The sequence below is a fragment of the Oreochromis aureus genome, unplaced genomic scaffold (genome assembly GCF_013358895.1).
Source record: "Oreochromis aureus strain Israel breed Guangdong unplaced genomic scaffold, ZZ_aureus HiC_scaffold_90, whole genome shotgun sequence".
Lineage (NCBI taxonomy): Eukaryota > Metazoa > Chordata > Actinopteri > Cichliformes > Cichlidae > Oreochromis > Oreochromis aureus.
The window spans coordinates 52,465-77,113 of NW_024108988.1; the positions used below are offsets into that span (position 1 = coordinate 52,465).

The window sequence follows — 24,649 nt, forward strand, 5'->3', positions numbered from 1 at the left end:
AGTCACCAGCCTCAGAAATCACAAGTTAACAGCACCTCAGATTAGAGCCCAGATAAATGTCACACAGAGTTCCAGTAGCAGACACGTCTCTACATCAACTGTTCAGAGGAGACTGTGTGAATCAGGCCTTTATGGTCAAACAGCTGCTAAGAAACCACGACTGAGGAAAAGCAACAAGCAGAAGAGATTAGACAAACATTTACACTGTGTTTATTTACAGATCTACAACCTGAATTACTGCAGCTCTGTCACCATGTTGAGACAGAAATCAGTAAAAATGTGAAGCATTTTAAACTACAGAGAAAAAAATTATTAAAATGAGGAAATTTGTAGATTTTAATTTGTTGGAATTTGAATGAAGTTAAAACCTGTTTATATCTTTGTAATGGATCAGGTGTACATTTTGTTTCCTTGTTTTTCATAACAGCATATTATCCCAGGGCCACACTGACAGCAGGAACAACAATCATACCAGTAGGGGGCAGTGTGACACTGACCTGCTCTGTGCAGAGCTCTGATGGATGGAAATATGAGTGGTTCAGACGAACCCAAACAACCTCTGACGGTCAAATCAGAGATCAACAAAACAGAGATATCAGAGTATCTCAAGGAGGAATCTACAGCTGCAGAGGAACAAGAGGAAACCCAGTTTACTACACTGATATAAGTGATGATGTCACCATTGAGAAAACCTGTGAGTTCAGTCATTTAGTTTGAAATATACATTCACTCATGATTATCAAACATACAATGTGAAGTTTTCTGTGTTGATTTCATGTTTCTATTTGTATCTCAACTGTTAATATGTGTAAACAGTTTCCAATAAAGTTGTTGTAAAACAACAACCCAACTGGCCTCAGATATTCAGAGGTGAGATGATCACTCTGACATGTGAGGTGCAGGAAGGAGGTGAAACCACTGAGTGGGAGTATGAATGGAGAGGACCCAGGACACCCACACAGTGGACACACAATAATGATGTGACATTCAGAGTTTCTAAGTCCAGCAGTGGAGACTACATGTGTAAGAGTCGACGCAGAGATGACTCATATTCTTCAACAGAGTGGAGTGAAGCCTTCACATTGTCAGCATCAAGTAAGTCATGTTTGTTGTGTGATCTCCATTTGACAAATGTCATAATGGTCAGCACAGGATGAATTCAATGGTCTACAAAGCATGTTCCATAGTTAGTCAGACAAAGAGCTGCAGCTGATAGTAGCCTCATTGTAGACAGTTTGTCACCACTTTGTGTCATCAACTTTCAGCTGGTATAGAGACGCCAATGCTGACCTGCTGCTCCATCACCTGAGGACAATAATGGCATAAAGATACAGGATGAAAATATAGTTCTTCAGACGCCCCCAACAAATAACAACTCTACAACTTCTTTAAAAAAGAATAAAAGTCATTCTGACCCATCATCTCATCAAATACTGACGTATGTTAAAATTAATATGAAACACACAGACATGACTGGGTTTAAAACAAAGGTTTTTGATTTTATTTCTATTAAACTCATTGATTTGCTTTTTAACCCCGAAGTCATTTTATGAAAGCAAATCAGACTCATTCCAACTTCTTCCTGAAAATGCCTCATTTGTACAATATTGTGACTTTGTGTGCAAATGTGTTGATGTTCATTCTTTAAAAAAAGTTTCTGTCTGTGAATCAGCTGTTTTTCACTCACCTCATTCGAAAACAAACAAACAAACAAACACCGGTAAACAGTGCAAGCCCAGACATCCCAGCTGGCCTCAGATCAGCTAACAGTGTATAGTTCACCTGTCTCTGCATTTAGGAGTACAGTTTGGTGGCAGAGCATAAAAGCAGTCTCACCTGATTCTTGATTCACTCTGATAAAGTTTTCATCATGTTATATACATCCAGCGTTAGCTCCTGGCTCTCTAGCTGGCTAACAGTTAGCTGAGATACCTGTGCTGTCCTCATGTGCTGCTGCCAGTTGTTGATTCTCATCTAATTTGCTTTGTTTGCTTTGTTTGCAAAAAGTGAGAAGATCACACGGAAATCAGGGACTGACCTGAGAAACCTAAGATCTATTATTGAGCTCCATCCACCTTCTTAACCCATTATATGTATTATATGTGAGCTAATTAGCACTTACTGAATTCAAAATATAGGAAATTGCATATTGATAGAATTTTTCTTTATTTTTTTCTACAAAATCTTCATTTGTTATATAACAAAGTTTTTCCTGAAGCAAGTGACAATCTGATGAACATTTTCCTGTAACTTCAACAGCAAGTAAACCCAGAGCCACACTGACAGCACAAAGGTTAATCATACCAGCAGGGGGCAGTGTGACACTGAGCTGCTCTGTGGAGGGCTCTGCTGGCTGGAAGTTTGACTGGTTCAGACATGATTCAGAGTTTTCTGGTGCTCAGAAAATAGGAGCTGGAACATCAGAGCACACTATCAGTATTTCAGAAGGAGGTATCTATTACTGCAGAGGAGGGAGAGGAGATCCAGTTTTCTCCACAGAGGACAGTGCTCCAGTTACAATTCAGAAACGAGGTGAGGGTTAAATTTTGTTGCGAAATAAAACACAAAATCATGATGATATTAAAGAAACACTTAATAACTTTAGTTTTTAAAATTTATTTTTTGTTGCATGTTGATTTTTTTCTGTTTAAAATTTGTGTTTATTTGTTTTTTAGTAACAGTTTTGGCTGCTGTGAAACTGCAGCACAGCTGGTCTCAGATATTCACTGGTGAGACAATCACTCTCAGATGTGAGATTCAGGGAGGTGAAGGAAAGGTGTGGAAATATGAATGGACAGCACCCAACACAAACAGCCCTCCAACATCCAGTGAATACAGGATCAGCAGAGTTTCAGTGTCCCACAGTGGAGACTACAGATGTCGGGGTAGCAGTGACTATCTCTTAGCAGGACGGAGTGATGCCTTCAGACTGACAGTTTCATGTGAGTTGGACCATGATTCATGCTGACATTTCATGTTTTCATATTTACATCTGTCTTAACAGGAAACCTCCAACAATGATCCAGCTGTCTGCAGGCAGCTCAGGACAACAGTTTTTCTCACTGTGCAAACAGAAAGCAGAGACACCATGGAGGCTCTTAAAATATCAGCAATGTAAAGAGGAATGTACAGAGATGACAGTTTGATAAGAGAATGATAAATCAGTGAAATCTGTAGTTTGTTAAACAGTCTAATGTGTCACATGCAGGTAGGGATGATAATTGATAAGAATTTATTGATTCTCATTGGCTCCACTTTGAGAGTCGCCACCATCTCTAAGCAGAATATCAAAGACATTAATGCAAATTAATTAGAGGCTGTGTGGTTAAATGTTTGTGCATGTTGGAGGTATTTCCCTCTTTGTTGTGATCAGTGTTGGGTCATTACTCAAAAAAATTAAAGCAAAACAATTTCTTACACAAAACCAGCACACAGAGACTTTAAAGTGGTCGTCATGGTGATTCTGCTGTAGAAACTTGAACAGGTAGAAACGGAGCTGCAGCCTGACTGCTCATCAGTTTGTTACCTGTTGAAGTTCAGCAGCAGCTTCACAGCAAATGACGGCTCATTTGCTCACGGTGCTGGTCTGGGGTCAGCATTCACTCAGCTTTAACATCACTCTGGGTTCTTGGCTAGCTTAGTGTCAGCATGCTGTCTGTGCAGGTGCTTTAAAGAGCCGAAGTTGTGTTAACAGGTGATTAAGTTAATGCAGTTGTTTCTGTCCTAGAACAGTCTCCATTTTACCATCACTCTCATCCTTTGTGCAATAATTATAAAACTAATGTCCATATTCACGATGGAGACTGCACAACCAATTTCCTCCTTTGGCACGAACTGAAATCAGCTGAACGTAGCGAGAGTGCAAGAACCGATATGCGAGTGACAATCTAATATTTGTCTTTCCTGTAACTCAACAGCAAGTAAACCCAGAGCCTCACTGACAGCACACAGTTCAATCATACCAGCAGGGGGCAGTGTGACACTGAGCTGCTCTGTGGAGGGCTCTGCTGGCTGGAAGTTTGACTGGTTCAGACGTGATTCAGTCTCTTCTAAAGCTCAGCTCATGAGAGGAAATGAAGCAAACAGAGTTATTAGTGTCTCACAAGGAGGTCTGTACCACTGCAGAGGAGGGAGAGGAGATCCAGTTTTCTACACAGAGGACAGCAGTGATGTCACAGTTGTAGAAACTTGTGAGTTTTAAACTTTCTGTTATTTAAGTTTCTCATGTGTTTCATACAAATATAGAAATAAACATTGTGGCGTCAACTCCAGAAAAGACTACAAAAACTGCATATTTATAGCTCATTAGCTGCTGTTAGTCTTTAAATTGTGTTTTATTAAATATGTTTGGCCCTCTCTCTTTCTAAATGCTTCTTTATCCTAAACTGACTTTAAGTGGACATGAAACACTACATGTATTAAACCATAGAGCCCTAAAAACAAACAAAGAAAAATAAAGGGTTAATCCTGAACATGTTGTCATCCGAGGTCATCACCAAGCTAACAGCTGAGCTAACAGTAGCGGTTTTTGATACGGGTGACATGGGCGGTTGCCCGGGGCGGCATCACGGGCATTGGCAAAAAAAAAAAAAAAATAGAAAAGTGCTCGCACTCATGCTGCCCCGGCGTCATGCCAGCGCATATTGGGAATGGCATAGGCACGATTGGTTTTCTGTCGCCCATTTGCTGGGAGGAAGGGCGCCCTCCGTTTGCGAGGTGCGCCTGCTGCTTGCAGCACAGGGAGGAGAGGGCGGGGCGGCGGGGGATTCTCTGGCTGGCTGGAGCAGCATCTAATAACCAAGTCGCAAAATCAAAGAAAATAAAAACAAACCAACAAACACGAAAACACCAGACATTATGATACAGACTTATAATTTACACTGATGTTTTTTCGAAGTTCTATACGCCAAAAGTGAGCGCGAGAGCCCTCGGTGCGCCTGCTTGCTGCTGAAGTCAAAGTAAACTTTATTGTCATCTCCGCTACATACAGTACAGTATATAGAGAGACAAGACGACGAGGCTCCAGTTACAGCAGTGCAAACATGACTTTTAAAAACACCAGTATAGGCTTTTAAGGCCTACAAGTAAAAAAACTACATTTTCCCCCAAAATGATGTCACTTCTGGTTTCGGGCAGATAATGGCAGACAGTGTTATGAACAGCTGATCAGATCGGCAAAGCGTGTTTCTGGAATATTATGTTTTTGTTCCTGCAAGCGCTTTTAATGCAATTTTTGCAAAGCTATATGTGGAAGGAAACCATGACCTAGGGCAAACTGATGGCATGAGGTGTAAGTACAACTCCGGTTTCATATGCAAAAAAAATTATTGCGCTAGCTTACGTGGTTCCGGTTCGGGGGGGGGGGGAGTGTTCGCCCAGGGCGCCAAACAGGCTAGGACCACCACTGTGAGCTAACATCAGGTCAGATCAGGGTCGGTAACCCGCGGCTCTTCCGCCCCTCAGCTGTGGCTCCCGCAAACTTTGGGTGAAAAAATAAAAGTCCAACCTTGCTTTAAGAAGGTGGCCTGATGGGTAATGTATTCCGTGCCACAGGTTGAATGTTGTGGTGAAGACAGGGAGTGCCTCTCTCTGCGGTGTGTGCGAAGCAGCGAGTGAGAGTAACATCTGCAGGAGGAAGTTTACAGAGTGAGAAAAAGCAAAGTGTGTTTATAGCAGCAGCTGCTGCAGCCAGAGAGAGTCTGACAGGCCCAGCTGTGAGCCAGATGTTAGTATCCAGCTGTTCACTGTGTTCACCGCCTCCAGAGGAAGAAAGTGTGCTGCTGTAACCTTCCCACGCCTCTCTCCATCTCTGCACTTTGCCATAAGTTGACCCAGAGCAGAAAGCTAGTTAGCAGCTACAAGCCAAACTCAGAACATTGAGCATCAGCCAGAGGTCTCCGTGGGTCAGAGCCGTGGATCTGGAGATAAACCTGCCATTCTGACACTCATGTCAACATGACACAGTCTGCTTTCATAAGGAGACAAATTTGTCTTGAAAGTGTTACAAATGTGCACGATATGATCAACAAGTAATGATTTGTGACTTGAAAGCAGCTCACATTTGTGGATCTGTGTGAAGCTGGCAGTTAAATTAGACTCAAAACCCCACGTGGGCACGAGACGTGATCTGTGCGTGTCAGGTGATTCGTCCACATGTATTTAAGGTTTTGTGACCTTTATATTATCACCAGATATGCTGTTATTGTGCAATAAATATCTTTATATTTTCGACCCTGAGCTGATGTAATTGTATTTTATACTCAGGGCTGCCCGTGGCTGCATGAATAAAACAGAAGATGATCGCTCATTGAAATGGACTGAAGACATAATTACATACAAATAGTTTTCATGATTACTCTTCTTATTTTACAATTATTGGACCACAGCTACATTTTATTTACTTACATTTTATTTACTTATTGTGAACTCAAATAGACCTGCAGAATGTTGCTTTATTTAAAGTAGGCCTGCATATGCACATGTTGTTTTTCTGTTAAACAGTTCTTAAAAGGTAAAAAAGCTGTTCTTATTATTAAGACATCTTATTATTATTGTGTTAAGTATTTTTGTTATCCCCTCTGAATTACGGATGGATGAATTTTTAAAAAGTAAATCTGAAAAACAAAAAGACAAAAAACAATCTGGACGTTAAAATTTGTGCCTCAATGATCAGCAGTTACTCAGGTTTGTGTCGACACATTTGTAAAACAGTTTGTGTGAACTGGAGACCTGAAAAGTTGCACACAAATCACTGCACACATTTGTAAATCGTTCTTTATGCTTGTGAATCATATTATACTCTTAAATTCTGTTCTTTTGAATTCTTTTGGCGACAGAGAAAGACTGAACTCAGAGTGGTCAAGCTCAAAAAATAATCTTTATTTTTACATTTCCGGAAATGGAGAACTGCAGAGACGAAGGCGTACCCCAGTTCTGAAAGCCTTGCCAGGCAAAATACATATATATAGTTCTGCTATATGTCACACACACAGTTTACTTAGTTCTGCTTTTTCTGTCTGGTTTCCTGTGTTTTATTAATATGCCTATGCAGCTCTGCACTAAAACTTCCTGTTCTATGCAAAAGCATGCAGTTTCCTGTCAGTACTCTGTGACATTGTGCTCAAACTGGTGTTCTCCTAGTCTGGCCTCTATAAAACAAAATAAACAGAAAATAAGCACTAAGAATATATGTTTATCCCGTAACAATACACAGTTGTACCACTTTCAAGTTAAATGTGTTGCCATAAAAACAAGGATATACTGTCCACCTTCACTCCCTGTCTCTGTAGCAGTCAGTGGTTCTTCAAAGGGAAAATGCAGCTGTTAGCTGTAATGTTAGGATTTGTAGAGCACTTTATAAATGTGGAGTGTGTGGAGAACAGGCTGTGTGAGTCAGATACACCGGTGGGCCACCACACACGTGTACCACACATTAAATAAATGTAAACACTGATTTTTTAAATCCAGCTTCATTTACAGTCAAAATGTCACCAGGATGCAGTAAATCTTTCTCCTCTGAACAACAGCAAAAAATAAAATCAGGCTTCAAAATGACTTCATCTTTCTATTTGTCTCTAACTGGATATTTTTCTGTGAACAGTTCCCAGTAAGCCCACTGTGACCCTGCAGCCATCCTGGACTCAGATATACAGCGGTGAGACAGTCACTGTCAGATGTGAGATTCAGGAGGTGAAGGAGCTCAGTGGACGTATGAATGGAGAGCAGCCAAGTTAAACACACCTCCAACATCCAATGAACACAGAATCATCAGAGCTACTGAGTCTGACAGTGGAGGATACAGCTGCCGGGGCAGAAGGGACTATTTCTTCTCAGAGTGGAGTGATATCATCACACTGACTGTATCATGTAAGATCTTTCATCCAGAGTATCTAAATAAGGAAAAAGCACTTCTTCTTTCTTACAGCTTTATAACTGTCTTTCATGTTGGTCAGTAAAATGTTTAGTTTTTATTCCAACAACAAAAACCTGAACAGCAGCTTTTTATTCACAGTGAAGAGAACAAAACATATGAGAGTAACTTCTCTGCTGTGCAGCTCTAATACATGAAAGATGAAATGCAGAACAAATGCTGAATCTGTCTCAGCTGCTCCACCACATCCACTAAGAAACATTAAATCCACTGATTGTTCCTCATGTGTTTTTTTAACTTAGAAATGCAGTAATTAAATATGAAAGATTAGTGTTGTATTTGTGTGATAGTTGTACAGTTTGTTGTAGCTTCACCATTAAAGTTATGTGATATTTATTATTTCCATATTTCCACCAAGTTATTTCAACTGGTTTGATTCAGTCATTGACTTTTGTTCTTTTCTAAACTGAACTGCAGATAAACCAAAGGCCAAACTGAGAGCTGATAACACAGCTGTTCCAGTAGGGGCAGTGTGACCCTGACCTGCTCTGTGAACCCATCATCATCATCTGGATGGAAATACTACTGGTACAGAGATGAGAAATCCTCTGAAGCCCTGACCACACAAGATGCAGTTTTCCACTCAAATGGACAAATCAGTGTCTCACAGGAAGGACTCTACAGGTGCAGAGGAGGAAGAGGAAACCCAGTTTACTACACAGAGGACAGCCAGTCAGTCAGGATTGGGAAAACTTTAACATGAAGTCAGATAAATTCCTGATTAAGGAGGAAGATGAAGAACAAAAGGCTTTAACATTTTTGACATTCATGTGTTTTTATTGTACTTTCTTGAACAGTAACAGCCTCAAACAGGCCTGTTGTGACTCTGTATCCAAACTGGTCTGAGATATACAGAGGAGAGAGGCGATCACTGTCAGATGTGAGATCCATGGAGGAGACACTGAGTGGGATTATGAGTGGGAAACAAACAGCATGATAAAAGCTCCAAATCAAAATGAATACAGGATTAGATCTGCTTCATCATCCAACAGTGGAAACTATCGCTGTAAGGGCAGAATGAAAAGTTCACAGCATAAAACAACAGAGTGGAGTGATTCAGTCACACTGACAGTTTCTGACAGTAAGTAGAGTCATAGTTCATTTAACCTGGAAATAGAAACAGTTTGTAAAATGTGTTTTATTTAGTACATGTTGAGATATTTGACATGTTTAGATAGTCTCACTCTTAAAGTTCATCATAAATATTTGTGAGTCAACATTTTAGTGACATTGAATTCAGAGTTAAGAGACGAAACATTGAGAGAAAATCTTTGTTGAACAGATAAACCCCGTCCTGTCCTCACTGTGTCTCCATCATGGCTGAGTCCTGGAGCCTCAGTAACTCTGAACTGTGAGGTTGAACATCCGTCTGCAGGATGGAGCTTCTACTGGTATAAAGCTGTTCCTGATCTATCAGAGAAATCCTCCAGTTATGAGCTGCTACCTGATGGCAGTGGGACTGCACAGGACTCCTACATCATTCATGGACAGACACACACAGCAGGATATGTGTGCAGAGCTGGAAGAGGAGACCCAGAGTATCACACTGATCACAGTCAACCAAAGTTTGTCTGGTCTGCAGGTCAGTTTGAGGAATTTTAATCTTCATGTTGATGATTTAAAAGTCTGTAAATGTGGCTGCATAACTAGCAGGACTCCTGTGAACCACACAAAAGTCAGACGTATATTTTCACTGTGATATTTTGAATCCTAACATCTGTGATCTTTGTCTCTTCACTGCATGTTGTTTCCAGATGTTCATTCAGCAGCGTCTCTCACAGTGAGTCCTGACAGAGTGCAACACTTCACCTCTGACTCTGTCTCACTGACCTGTGAGGGAAACTTCACTGAGTGGAGAGTGAGGAAGTTCTCTGAGGACGGCCGACTGTACTCTGACTGTAGGAGAATGACTGGATCCACATGTAACATCAACACATCAAAGTCAGATACTGCAGTGTACTGGTGTGAGTCTGGATCAGGAGAATTCAGCAGTGCAGTCAACATCACTGTACAGAGTATGTTATTATACATTTACTTCTTGGATTTGAATGATTTAAATGTCACATGAACATTTTTCCCAGCTTTGCTGTATGTGTGTAATTTATTTGGAGAAATAGCAGTTTTTAAATACACAAGATCAGATCTTCATGATGAAAAGCATTTGTACAATCTGTTCTTATTATTGTTTGTCAGCCGTTTCTAAAAGTGTGCACCAGCTGATGTGACTGAAACAATTGTGTGTGATTGTGTCACAGATGATGGTAATGGTCCTATCCTGGTGAGTCCTGTTCATCCTGTGACTGAGGGAGCTTCTGTTAGTCTGAGCTGCAGTTTGAGAACACAAAAATACTTTCCAATGTGTTTTCTATCACAATGACAAACGTATTCAAAATGATACCCGAGGGGAGCTGAAGATCTCTGCAGTGTCAAAGTCTGATGAAGGTTTCTACAAGTGTCAGTACTCAGGAAGAGAGTCAGCACAGAGCTGGATGTCAGTTAAAGGTGAGCAGGATCAAAACAGTTGATGCATTTTTCTAAACCAATGACCGAGAAGGAACATTAGATTGCCTGATTTAAGTCTCAAAGTCACCTGGCTCTATTTTATAAATGTATTTATTTATAAAATTATAATTTATGAATAATTATTTTCTGTTTGTTGTTACAGTAACTGTGTCAGGAGCTGACAGCTCTTCATCTCCTGTGTGGTTGATGGTTGGACTGGTTTGTGGAGTCTCTCTCATTATTATTCTCCTGCTCTTGTTGTATCGCTGCAGACAGTCCAAGTGTAAGAGCCTCTTTTGTGTTATTGTTATTATTAGTATTAGTAGTAGTATTGACATTTCATTGAGTATCTGTCACAGGTAGTAAACTAAAACACAACTTTATCACACAACTTAGAAAGTAATCCAAATTTTTTTTTAAAAATTAAGAAACCAAATTTCTACCAATCTTAGGAAAACAAACTATGATGAAGGATGTGACAAAACACAAAGGAAGATTGAGGCAGTCTATGAAACACAGGATAATGAGATGATGGGAAACAGGTGGGAACACGGTGATAACTAATGCCCCTTTTCCATTAGTACCTACTTGGATCAACTCACAACTATTCAAATCGGATTGAATGGTTTTCTGTTACAGTCAAGTACCACCTAATGTGTGTGGTTGTCCTCATAGCAACGTGGTTGAGCATCCTTTGACGTAATTAGTATGCGTCACACACACTACAATGAAGGTGGACTTTGAGGCGATGATAAACCTGCTGCTCCGTCTGTGAATTTCCGTCTGACTCTGGGACCATTGCTGCTTTTGCGACTGTTTTCCTCATTGCCGGGTTTCAAAAATGGTTTTTATTTTCATCAACGAAATACTCTCATAAGTCATCAAGTGATGCCACTGAGCAGCCAATCAGTGTGATGCAGGCTGATGACGTCACATTTTGGGATCGCCTCGTATCGCTTGGAACTCCGGCTGAGTAAGTACTGAAAAAGTAACAGCAACTATGACCTGATGGAAAACCCTGAAAACCGTGGCAAGCCGACCTGAGTAGTTACTAATGGAAAAGAGGTTAACAGAATGACTCAGGTGGATGTAAAACTAGACACAAGATACAGATGAGAACAGAGACCAAAATAAAACAGGAAATGACTGACACTGAGACCTGGAGTAAGACACACGAGCTTGAAGCAGACAGTAAACAAAACATGGAGACCAGAGAGAAAGAACAGAGTGAGAATAGACAAGGGGATAAACAACCTCTCATTAAACAAATAGACAGATAACCAGAATGTAACCATAACATCATACGAGAATGCCAGAATGTCAACAATACAAAATACAGAACTATGAAAACCAAGAATGTTCAAAAATAGAAAACCAGAGAAACCAAAACATCAAAACCCGGGTCAACCATTCAGGGACCTTGAAGGAAGCACAGGCAGGAGGTTACCTGCTCGACATTGTTGCCTGTCACACCTCCAACAGTGACATCATGGCAGCTGAAGGGTCATCAGCTGAGAGCCACCCTTCATTGAAGTTTTGCTCCATTAATCGTGGAACATCTTGTGGTGGTGGAGCAATGGAGGGGGGAGGTCTCCCTACTGTCCCTGCAGGTGATCCTAGGACACTTGTCTTCCCACATCTGGTCTTTCCAGATCTCCATTAATCTTTACATGACGTAGGTTCAGTTTGTACTCAGCAGTTTTTATTAAAATCCAGTTGGACAAACATCCAAATAACCAACTGACTACATGCGCAAAGGATCAGACTGAAAGAAACTCGACTGAAAGAATCCACAAATGTTATCGTTTCATATCAGAACAACACAAACAGTAATGTTGTGCCCTTAAACAGGGGAAATAGTGAGGAGAGGTGAAAGAACGGCACAGACACACAGCTCTCACTCTCACTCGTCTGTATTGAGTTTCAGAAGCAATACAACCAAAACAATATTCTTATGGATGCACTCAATCTCAGGACAACTGTATCCAAACTAAGTCACTATTGTTCGTTGCATTAGCTGATGAGAATACTTTAGATAACACGAACTGTAGCATTAGACAAAAACATCTTTTTAACTCGCACATGTTAGCTGACACAGTCACTAACTTTCCACAGCAATGAAATAATACTTTAAGTACTACATGTCTTTCAGTAGTTAACTTATACAGGTAGTAACAGAAAAATCTTCACACAATATGGCGGAGTAATAGCAAAAACTAGCATAGACAGCAACAGCGTTTAACTTGAACTTCTCAGCAAAATAGTCCGCAATTCACATCTTTCGCTACAATGAACAATGATAACAACATAATCAACAGTAACACACATTTATACAGTTCTGTGCATGGCAGTTACCTTAAACAGGGGAAATAGTGAGGAGAGGTGAAAGAACGGCACAGACACGCAGCTCTCACTCTCACTCGTCTGTATTGAGTGAAGGAGGCGCGCGAACCCACCTACTGGAGCCCTGAGGCATTACCAATGGATCGATGCACAATCAACCCAGACAGAACTTTCACTACTTATCTCCCTCTATATTCCCACTGCATATTCTATTCGAAAACAGTCAAAGCAACAAATAAAACATTAATAAAGACATGACATGAAATGTAAGGAACAGAGATGTACAACACCAAAACTAATCAAAATTATGATCCACCAAATTATGATCCACCACAGTAACACCATGATGGGTTCATGCTCTGAAAATATCTGATAGTCCTGGTGTTGATTTAAACACAACTAATTAAAACTCTCTAAAAGGTTTTTCTGTTTTTTCATTTATCTTTGAAAAATGTGTCATGTTCATTTTCATGTGTGAGCCACTGAAACACTGGTGCAGTATATCATGTGAAAAGCACAGAGCAGCTAGAGATGAAACTGTCTTTGAATTTAAGGAAACTGGCACCATGTCATTGGTTTACAATTGTGTAACTAAAATATGAACATTTCAGGTGCAGATAAACCCCCAGATGTCATTTACTCTAATATTGAACTGGAAAACTTTGGAAATAAGTGTGAGTACACAAAACATGGAATGTAAAAAAATGTTTTTGAAATGTTTAAAAATGTATTAAATGTTTTTCTTTTCTGGATTCGATCATCTTAACAGGGAAGCATCATAAACCAGAGCAGAGTGCTGTTTACACTAATGTGAAGACGGGAGCTGCAGGTACAGTCACAACAGTCTCATTCAGTGTTTGTACTTGAATGTGTCATCACATCATTATATTGCAGGTAATTATAGGTCAACATGGAGTTTAGTTATTCACTTACTAATCAGTGTTTCAGCTTTACTGAATCACAGCATCCACAGATTCTGACCCAGACCTCAATCACAAAACACACACATGCAAAGCTGCTGCTCTGCTCTTAAAATGTAAATCTGTTTATATTTAGGTATTCACAAGTATTCATTACATGGTTAATGTTGAAAGATTTTATGTTTTATGTGTTTTTATTCGTTGTTTTATTATCTTTCATTAAGAAGCATATCATGAAGTGTTCATATATTTCACAAGGTTTCTGTTGTGCAAGCTGACATTAACTCTACAACACAAATAAGTTAGACAGGAAACAGATGCAGCACCCAAACCACAAGAGTTGAAAAGTGCACCACGTTTCCTAGAAGAAGCAGCCAGACACACATGTGACTCACACACATCCACACACACAACCATTGGTTTAGAGGAACTTGTAAAGAGGAAATGTGATGTGCTTGCATACGTGATGTAACCTATAAAAGAACTGTTGCCTGCACTCAGGGTGTGGGTCTCGCCAGAGGCCTCACCCGTCTTGTGAGGTCTCGCCAGAGGCCTCACCCATGCACGCCGCTGTTATTATATTCTAACTGTCTGAGTGTCTTTATTCAACCTGAAGAATGTCTTATTAAAATAAACTCTTGACATTTAATTGGTCCTTCGAGCGGATGTAGGACATCGAATTATAACTAATTTTATGCTCCAACGGAGTGACCTCGTCGTTTCCTGACATCGTGGAGAGCCAGCGCTGAAGTCTGTCGACAGCCTCTTTCCTATGAAGGAGAAAAGACCAACTACGTGAATTCGGGGTTGGCCAGCGTTCTTAGTAAGAGGTCCACGATCCTGGGGAACGAGGAGGAATCTCTGACCGGCACTTATATCATCATAACCAGGTGAATATTAACACTCAAAGGCACATCGCGAATAATCGTCTTTTAGATTGACACTTTTCTAAGGGAAAAACTCGTCCTGTAGGGACTGGCAGTTTAAAAAAGACTACGCTTAGTAAGACGAAACTGGCAGTCCAGAAGAGACTCGTTTCGCAGCAAAAAAAAAAGCTGGTAGTCTAAGAGACTGCTTGTAAGACGAAACTGGCAGTCCAGAGGTGACTCGTTTCGCAATAAAAAAAACTGGTAGTCGACAAATTTACTCCGGGAGTAAATGGGAAAAGGAAAGTGTCAATTAAAATAGGATTACACTGCACAGTATGTGAATTGTTTGTATTTAAAAGAGGAAGTGAGTGTCATTTGAAGAGGGACAGTAGGACCCTACACCACTTCTATTGTTTTCCTGTGTCGACTGAAATACTGGTGAGGAAGGGAAAGGTTGCGCTTCATCGCATAAAATTAAGGCCGCCCTTGACATTAGGACAAGGGTGAAGGCTGCCTTAATAACCTCCCCTAACTCTAATACCAGAGAAGGTCACACAGTTCTGTTTGTAGTATTAATAACACAAAATCAAAATGGGAAATAAAACAACAAAACTCACTGCTGACGAGCAGTGGCTAGAAAAAGAAATGTCCAGGTGCCGGACAAATTAGTGCATATAGATGGAGAAATCCAAAGAAAACTAAATGTCCCACGTGGGAGGAAAATGCATTAACTAAATTAAAAGAAACCCTCCAAGCAGAAATAAATACTGAAAAGGAAGCTAAAAGAAATCAAAACATACACAAGAGTTGTAATATTTTAAAGCATGGAAAGAGAATGAAGTGGAATAAACAAAAGGTTAAATTAAGGTTGACTTAAATTAAAGCAATGAAACAAAATTGGGAAGACAACCAAGCTGAATGAATAGAATGCGTGAAACCAGATAATTCACACAAATATATCAAATAAAAAGAGATGCATAAGGCATATTAAGGCTGTGTCATTGTTCAGCCAAGGAAAATGTCTCCAGCTTGGGAAGGTGTGAAGCTGCAGGTTCACACAGACCCGTGATGGATACATAATAAAATATAAAATAATATACTATTGTATATTAGTAGTAAAGTAGTGTATTGTGATATACTATTGCTGTTATAAAAAAGGAAAAACAATACAATGATAACATTAATAATGACATACTATTATAATAGGAAGAGGCACCTCAGTCAGTTATGATGCAAGGTGGAAGATTGTTAAAAATAGTCTGATTCAAGCTTAAGGTTTGCTCAAACTCAGTACAGTGATATATGAGATAAAGAAAATAAGGAAATAACTACACTAATCAAGTGCATAGAGACACTTGACCTGCTTGTAAACCTGTCATCTTAGATGAGACTTTGTTAAGAAGAAGACCTATACTAACAACTAATAAGCCAAACCCTGTATACAACAGCTAAAGCTACAAGATTGAGAAGCTGAATAAAATGAATTAAATATGTGGACACTACCAAGCTGATGAGCAAGTTACACATTTTTTTTTTTTTATTTTATTTGTTTTTAGAGCAGAAGCTGCATATTAAAGGTCACACATGCAGCTGTCTGTGAGCTCAGTTTTTCCTCACACTTCTGCTTTGTTTCTGGCAGCAGCTTTTCTTTTTCTTTTGTGTCCTTGATGATGATAAAGTCCAGAGCCAGCTGAGAGCTGGGTTATCTGTTTTGTTTTATGTGACAAGGCTGAGAGATTAAAACTTAGTTTCTTGTTTTGAAAAAAAGGGAAAAAAGAGGTTTTGTGTTTCTCAGCCAAGAACAACTACAATTTCATTTTCTGTCTTGAGACAGGATAATAATAATAATAATAATAATCATAATAATAATAATAAAACAAAGAGTGATGTTTTGTTTAAGTGTTGAACCAGGCTAATACTGCAACATATCGTCTAGTGCATGATCTGCGAGCAATATATGAAATCATCTTATTTATCTTTAAATAAACTCCAATTATGGAGACCTGAAGTCACATGCTTAGGGCACACCCTCAGGTGAAGGCAGAAAGCTACTAAACAAAGAAAAGAAGCTATACAGAATGCGCCACAGCCACAAACTAAGCATTCACATTCTGTCTGACTCTTTGTGAGCCTGAGTTATGACCTTGGCTCCCTGTTTTTCTGCTTCCACCAAGGGTGGGGTGACGCTCCGTGGCTCTTTACTATCACAAAAAAAAAAAAAGGCTCTGCTCTCTGAACACAATACTCTTTTTAAATCGGCAGTATGAAATGTCATGAAACAGTGTAACTCACTCACAGTAAATCAGCAGTGAATCAGCAGTATAGGATAATACAAACCTATCTAATAAATCTAATGATTTTCAAATTCTTTTAACTAAGAAGTATGATGTGGCCTCCAGCAGTATTATGATTCACTCATTTTGATTACAGGTATAATGTAATATATGACAGCATAATAATCTCACAACTGCTACAAGCACATTTGCCTTTCTTAACACACGCGAGTGAAAGGCAACTGTTAAGAAAATGCCCTTTTGGGTGAGACAGGCCCAGAGGCCCTGCATGCAAGCGTACTAACACACATACATGCAATGAAGAGCAGCTTACACTAGAGCACACACTATATGTGCGCCTCTATATCTCACATTGGTGTTAAAGCAGGAAAAACTTAATAGTTTTGTTATCAACTGCTGAATTTACCCACTACTGACATTTAACTCTCCAGCTTGCAGGACAATAGGTGAAACGTTTGTGAAAACAGAGAAGGAAAAATAAAGACACAGAGAGAGTCTGGTATGACCAAGCAGTGATCAGACAATAAATTTAGTTGGTAATACAATAAATTGTGAGATGCTTTCTGCTTGATTGATGCAACACAAGTAATTTACTGTATGGAGGAAATTCTCTTTGTGATAATCTTTTGAACGTGCATTTCTGTTGACCTGTCAATTTAGCACATTATAAGCTGATGTGCAAATTAGTTGATTGATATTAGATTTGAAAATAACTGTATTATAAAATAAGTGAATAAGATGTAACAATGGTTGAAATATAGTTTTTTGTTTCTAGTGTGTGGAGAAGGTTTTATCATGGCACACATCTGTTTACATGGGAGGAAACTCCTCATGTGATGCGACATTTAGCAATTTGCAAGTGTGCAGCACATCAGAAGAATGACTATGACATTACAAAGGGAAACAATTTTACTGACAAAGGATGAACAAAAAGCAGCTCCCACAGCTGAGCAAAAGAAATGGCTGAAATGCGGAGCGAAACTAAAAGAAGGAAAACCAATACTTCCAAAATCTCTACACAAAACAGCAGCCTTAGTGACACATGGAGTTACTCTCCATGCGTCAACAGGAGGGATAAGAGATATAATCTCCAAAATACACTCTAAATTTCGAAACTTCAGCAAAATGCTGGCCAGAGTGTATAGGCCTAGTAAAAATGTGGATGAGATTAACCCAATGCTTGCAGAAACTGACACCATTTGAAATTGTACACGGTAGACCTTTTCCTCTGCCCATCACCAGTGAACCAATAGACAAATCAGTCAGAGAAACAACCCTAGCAGAATGGATGACAAAACTGCTAGAGAACAAAGAAATAGTTCTGAGCAACCAACTGCCGAATGATTCTTCTCCAGTCTCTTCCAGGTTGAAACCAGGCGACTGGATCCTGATCAAGGTACTCCAGAGGAAAACTGGAGCTCTCCGAGGTGGGAGGGCCCTTATCAGGTCCTGCTCACAACACCGACAGCGTGCAAAATCGCTGAAAGACCTTCGTGGATCCACCAGAGCCACGCCAAAAAAAGTACAAGGGGACACAAGCCCAGACGCCAGTCCACCTATCATCTAGTGATCTGTAAGTGGAGGAGAGGCAGATTGGGTATACCCCGCCCTCTTGACTTCTCGCTTTCAGTCGACACACTAGGTGATCTGGTGAACTTGGTCGACCTGAAGAAACCCCATTGTAGCCCGAGCACTGACCTAGCCCCACCTGCCCGGTAGAGTAAAGGAAGATCAGTCCAACCTGCAAAACCAGAAGAGCAACCCATCACTCAAGATGTGTCCTCATCCTGTGGAATCAGATCCATGACCATGGTCTGCCTATGGAGACTTAGAGTCCCAGAAAAGCAGGGTGTATCTTTTGTTTATCCAAAAAGACACTGCAACCGAATCTTCCTGGCACAAGCTTATAGCCCGATAGCAACTGAGGAAGAAGAAGACTGTGTTTAAAAATTTCCTGTACTTCACATGATGTAGCAATTGCAAATGCGCAAGCAAGTGAATGTCTACTGAAGTCTATAGAGTATGGGTGAAATATATTAACAACAGGAGGGAATGTTGAAAGATTTTATGTTTTATGTGTTTTTATTCGTTGTTTTATTATCTTTCATTAAGAAGCATATCATGAAGTGTTCATATATTTCACAAGGTTTCTGTTGTGCAAGCTGACATTAACTCTACAACACAAATAAGTTAGACAGGAAACAGATGCAGCACCCAAACCACAAGAGTTGAAAAGTGCACCACGTTTCCTAGAAGAAGCAGCCAGACACACATGTGACTCACACACATCCACACACACAACCATTGGTTTAGAGGAACTTGTAAAAGAGGAAATGTGATGTGCTTGCATACGTGATGTAACCTATAAAAGAACTGTTGCCTGCACTCAGGGTGTGGGTCTCGCCAGAGGCCTCACCACCGTCTTGCTGGTCTCGCCAGAGGCCTCACCCATGCACGCCGCTGTTATTATATTCTAACTGTCTGAGTGTCTTTATTCAACCTGAAGAATGTCTTATTAAAAATAAACTCTTGACATTTAATAAAATCTTACTTTGCATTAGTGGAGACATCAAGTTTCCTCCTGGTTAATGATATTATTGTTTTCAATGATCTTCTCTTCATTCACAGGAAAATCAAGTCCTGCAGCTGATGCAGCAGTTTATTCTGAAGTCACATCAGGAAGCTCTCTCAGTAATTCTGCTGCCATGCAGGCTGATTTATTCTTCACATTATTAAATGTCTTCAGCTCATAATATCTTTACATGTTGGAAATCACTTTGTCTTTTTGTGCTTGTCTTACAGGTCAGTGAGGAGAGCTGTAGCAGCAAAGCCAAGAAGAAGCTTTTTATGAAGCCACTCTTGCTCCTCTGCTCCCCAAATATCAGACATGCTCAGCTTTATGTACAGTTACAATATTAAATCATAATATCATATAGATTCAGTACTCCCTTATAGCATAAAGCATATTCCTATTTGAGACCTATGCTCTATATAGTCATCTGTTTTTCATTCTTAAAGCTTTTTCTATATAAAACTTAACTGAATATTTTCTGTTTAAACATCAGTGAGTTCAAAGTGTGAAATATGTGATTTTTAGTAGCTGATAGTACGACTTAAAGTCAGCAGTGTTACATTAGGAAGTACTGGTATGAGCACCAACACATACTTTCACTGTATTTGTTTAAAGATCTACATTATATAAAACTGATCTGATCAGTACTGTATGAATTTGAATGTAATGAATGTATTTCTTGTTTTCTTCTTTGTTTTGTTTTAAACATTTTTAACCTTTTCATGCATTTATAGTTAGAAGTATGTCCCTGCCAAATGAACTAAATGAATAAATAACATCAGAAATGGTGGTGTGTCATTTACCTGTAACTTTTCCATGGTGTTTAACATAAAATAAAGGGGGAAAACGTGTTTTTTGTTAGTTTTTCCACATGGTGCAAAACTTAATTCAGACAGAGAAGTGAGCAACAGAATCCAGAACTGGAAGATCAGATTTATGTTCATAAATCAAATTAATCCATAAAGAGACACGTTGCCTTTGTTCAGCTGTTTTTAGGCAATTCTAGTCATTAATACCTTTAGAACACACATGTCAGTACTTACGATCAACATGTGAAGTAAACCAAACCGCCAGTGTCTTCTGCAGAGATGAGCTGCTGTGATAGCCACTGTTACTGTGGGACAGTATGTTTGAAGTCAGTTAAATTACACACCTTCCTGCTATAAACCCTCTGAAAGATGGTAAACCACATTTAAAATGTGATGTTTCACCATCCTCACCACCTCACTGTGCCTCGTCCTCACATCCAGTTCTGTGATGCCAAAACAGCAGCAAATGATCAGAAACACAAGTGCCCTATATAAGAAGCACTGGGTGGTTTATTAACAACTGCAGGATAGTGAGCAATGAACAGACACAAGGGAAAATTTACTGTGTCAAAGCTGACTCATCACTCAGTGAAGATTTGATTTAATAACACAAACCAATCAGAGATGTTAAATTAGAGTTGTAAAAAGAGTTAAAGTCTTCTTTGTGTTACTAACTTTTCATCAATTCTTTTTTACTTTAGTAAAGTCAGATTTTAAAAAAAAGTTTCTTACTTTTTTAAGTAGCAGTCTTGGGGAAATGTTGATGGCAGCACACAGGATATGGAAAACTAAGCAGTCAAATCTGTGAAGCTGTGGTTTGTTAACTGTTGAGCTGCAGCTGCACATGCGCAGAGCCTGCTGCAGGCTGTCTGTTGGAGCCACAGCAGCACTATGGTGCCCTCTACTGACTCAATAAGACATTACCTCAGTGCTGCCATTTTTTTTAGCCAAGGGACGTCAAACTCATTTTACGTCTACAGTGTTCACATTTTTTCAGAAGTACAGGAAAAATATCTGTCATTTTAAAAAGACTTAATTTGCTTTGGCAGTTGAAATTACAAGTTTACAGCCCTGGACCTTGATGTGAACACAGCGTTCTGCCTCACACCAAGGATAACCCTGAATCAGACTGTACAGTTTTTATACTGCGACAACAATAAATGATTATTAGCTCTGTCTTCTTCCGGATCCCATCCTGATGTTTCCATTCGACCTCCTCTTCGTCCACGTCCGCTCCTCATCAATCTCCTATCTGCTCCTTTTCCTGGAATCACAAAGTCAGACACAGAGACACCTCCCTGCATAGCCTTGATCATGTTACTATCAGTGTTGGGGAGTAACGGAATACATGTACCGCCGTTACGTATTTAGAATACAAAATATGAGTAACTGTATTCCGTTACAGTTACCGTTTAAAAAGGTGGTATTCAGAATACAGTTACTTTGTTGAAATAAATGGATTACACGGCGGTACTTCCCTGTTTCATATTGTCGCGGGTCAGGATTGTTTGGGTTTGTTTGACAGCTACGTAATGTTGTACCAGGCGGCAGCGTTACGGTTGCCATGGTTACAGGGTGACGCTCTCTCTCGCGTGTTTCCTGGGTGAGAGAGCGCTTTTTGTTGTTGTTGTTGTGCTAAGCTAAAAGGCAGAATGCTACAGGCATGGCCCTAAAGAATGTAGCATCATGGGCAGTGTAGTCCGTGCTGCAGGGAGAATGGACTACCATACACGTTAGGTGTCTGTGAGCGAGGGAGGGAGAGAAAGGAAAAGTCCGAGCTGTCACGGAGCAAAAACGGGAGCTGGAAGCATGTAAATATAATAATAACCACTGCAGCCAAGAAGAGTGCCTGACGAGCCCATTTGTAAGTAAGCTATTAAGACTCAACTGTACACTGTGTTCGTGTTTTCCTCTGGAAAAAATAAGTTCCCTTGGAGCAGCCTTTCAACGCCTTTCTCTGTCTCTGGCAAGCAAAGTTGACCCAGACAACAAAGTAAAGCTAGTTTTCGGCTACCAGCCCCACACGGAACCCACCGTATTAGCCAGAGGTCCCTTTACTACGGTTCGGAGCCGCGGACCTTCAGTAACAGTAATAAATCACAGCAATAGGACATTCAGGTAGTTGTAAACAGCACGATAATATATTAAGTAATCCAAAGTATTCAGAATACGTTACTCTCATTGAGTAACGTAACGGAATACGTTACAGAATACATTTTGGGGCATGTATTCAGTATTCTGTAATGGAATACATTTTAAAAGTAACCTTCCCAACACTGGTTACTATTATCCTACTGTTGTGGATTTTTATGACATATATGTCTGTGTACACTGGACATATACACTATGTAATCATATATACTCTTATACTCTCGCTCTCTATATATATCTGCACTGAAGTGTTTATATAATGGCATCACTGTGATAAGTATTTAACCTGCACATTTAAAATCACAAGACCCACATCTTTAGATCGAATATTATTCACAATTATGTTATTTAAGTTTTTGCCACTTGTTGATAAGCGTATGGGATCAATACTGTCTGAAATGTAGTGATTAGGATCAATAAGTAACCTTTGATTGTATTATGGCCAATGGTAACAAGTCCAAACAAAGGGTTAAATAAATTTGGTCCCGCTGAGCTGCACCTGGGAGCCTCTCCACTGCCAGAAGGTGGTGAAGCACCCATCTCTAACCCATAAAAGTAAATAAAATTTGCCCGCCTGAGAGTGCACCTGGGACACTTTTGCCTGTCTCCGGTTGCCAAAATTGTGAAAAACTTTAACGGGTATAGCAGCCCACCCCTGGCAGTGAACCCGACAAAGCTGTCAGGAAGATTAATTGTTTTCTCTTTGCAGTTTGTTTGATATCTGTAGTTTTCTGGAGTTTGGGTCATAAAACTGTCAGAAAGGACCCAATTAAAATGACTGATGTTGGGAACAGTGCTGAGAGTTATGGAGCAATGCCAGAAGGTAACACAAGTGTCGGAGATTTAAGAAGAACAAAGTGCAAAATTGACAATTGATTGGGGAAAAGTATTGACAAACATATTATACCGATAATTGGGGTTAATGTTGATATTTGTAGAGTTGAGAAAATACTTATTAGTTTAAGTTTTGATATGGAACAGGGAAAAAGCAAGGAATGGAAAAATACCCAACAGTAGGAGCAGGGGTCACTGACCCAATATAAAGAGGAGGGTCGAGATGCCCCGGGCTGCTGCTGCTTTTTTCCCTGTCTGTGATTTTGTGTGTCTGAGCTGTTTGTGCTTAAAGGCTCTTCACGCCAGGGTTTTGCTTTGCTTGCTTTTCTGCTGTGTAGTTCTCTTGCTAAATGTCTGTTTGTAATTTCTTGCTGTTCATATGATTCAGCGTATTAAACCATCCATCCATCCATCCATTCGCTTCCGCTTATCCTTTTCAGGGTCGCGGGGGGCGCTGGAGCCTATCCCAGCTGTCATAGGGCGAGAGGCGGGGTACGCCCTGGACAGGTCGCCAGTCTGTCGCAGGGCTAACACACAGGGACAGACAACCATTCGCACTCACATTCACTCGCACATTTACACCTAGTGGCAATTTGGATTATCCAATTAACCTATCCCCACAAGCTGCATGTCTTTGGACGGTGGGAGGAAGCCGGAGTACCCGGAGAGAACCCACGCAAACACGGGGAGAACATGCAAACTCCACACAGAAAGACCCCGGCCTGATGGTGGAATTGAACTCAGGACCTTCTTGCTGTGCGGCAACAGTGCTAACCACCGTGCCACCGTATTAAACCCTGTTCCAATAATTCTACTCTTTTCCAGAGCATCTTTTTGAATGCATTGATTTTAATTGGATCTAAAAAAGTTGGATCTCCACATTGTTGGTGGGATAAGGTTATCAGGATGGCTTCAAAATTTGCGACCAACACTGTGTATCACTCTTCTAGATATCCCTGCATTTAGATGCAGCACCGTGGGTTTTTTCCCCTTAATCTGTATTGTTATACCAAACACACAATAAAAGCCCACTCAGTCAACCAAGGGGTAATAAGTCAGTCTAAAATGTATTTCTAGAACATTTTACACATTTACATTTGTGGGCCCACGTGAACAGAAAATAAAATCAAAGCCAGCAATACCCAAATAAACTAACCTGTTTGAGCCCTGCGCAGCAGATTGAGTATGATACGTTAACAAGCAGACCGCCCTTGCTAGCGACCAGTGCTAGAAGGAGTAACTCACCCGAGCCATCGCTTCTTTATTGTTGCTATCAAACAAACGGTTGTTGCAGAAGAGGGAAACATCTCTGCAATGTGGTGCCACAAACAGTCCAACTCAGAGTCATGAAAAACCCACCTTCCCCAACAGGAGTTCAGTTTCTCTGAAACGTTAGTAGCCAGTTGGCCTTGCTACTCCCACCTC

At 40.2% G+C, this 24,649-nt stretch overlaps 1 protein-coding gene across 1 annotated transcript; it reads left to right on the top strand.

Annotated features, from left to right (window-relative positions):
• Positions 1-1,945: 1,945 nt before the first annotated feature.
• Positions 1,946-4,201, top strand: LOC120437332 (Fc receptor-like protein 4). Its single transcript, XM_039607886.1, has 4 exons — positions 1,946-1,955; positions 2,260-2,532; positions 2,676-2,942; positions 3,918-4,201. Exons 1-4 carry the CDS (start codon positions 1,946-1,948, stop codon positions 4,199-4,201), a joined length of 834 nt encoding a protein of 277 aa, XP_039463820.1.
• Positions 4,202-24,649: the final 20,448 nt, after the last annotated feature.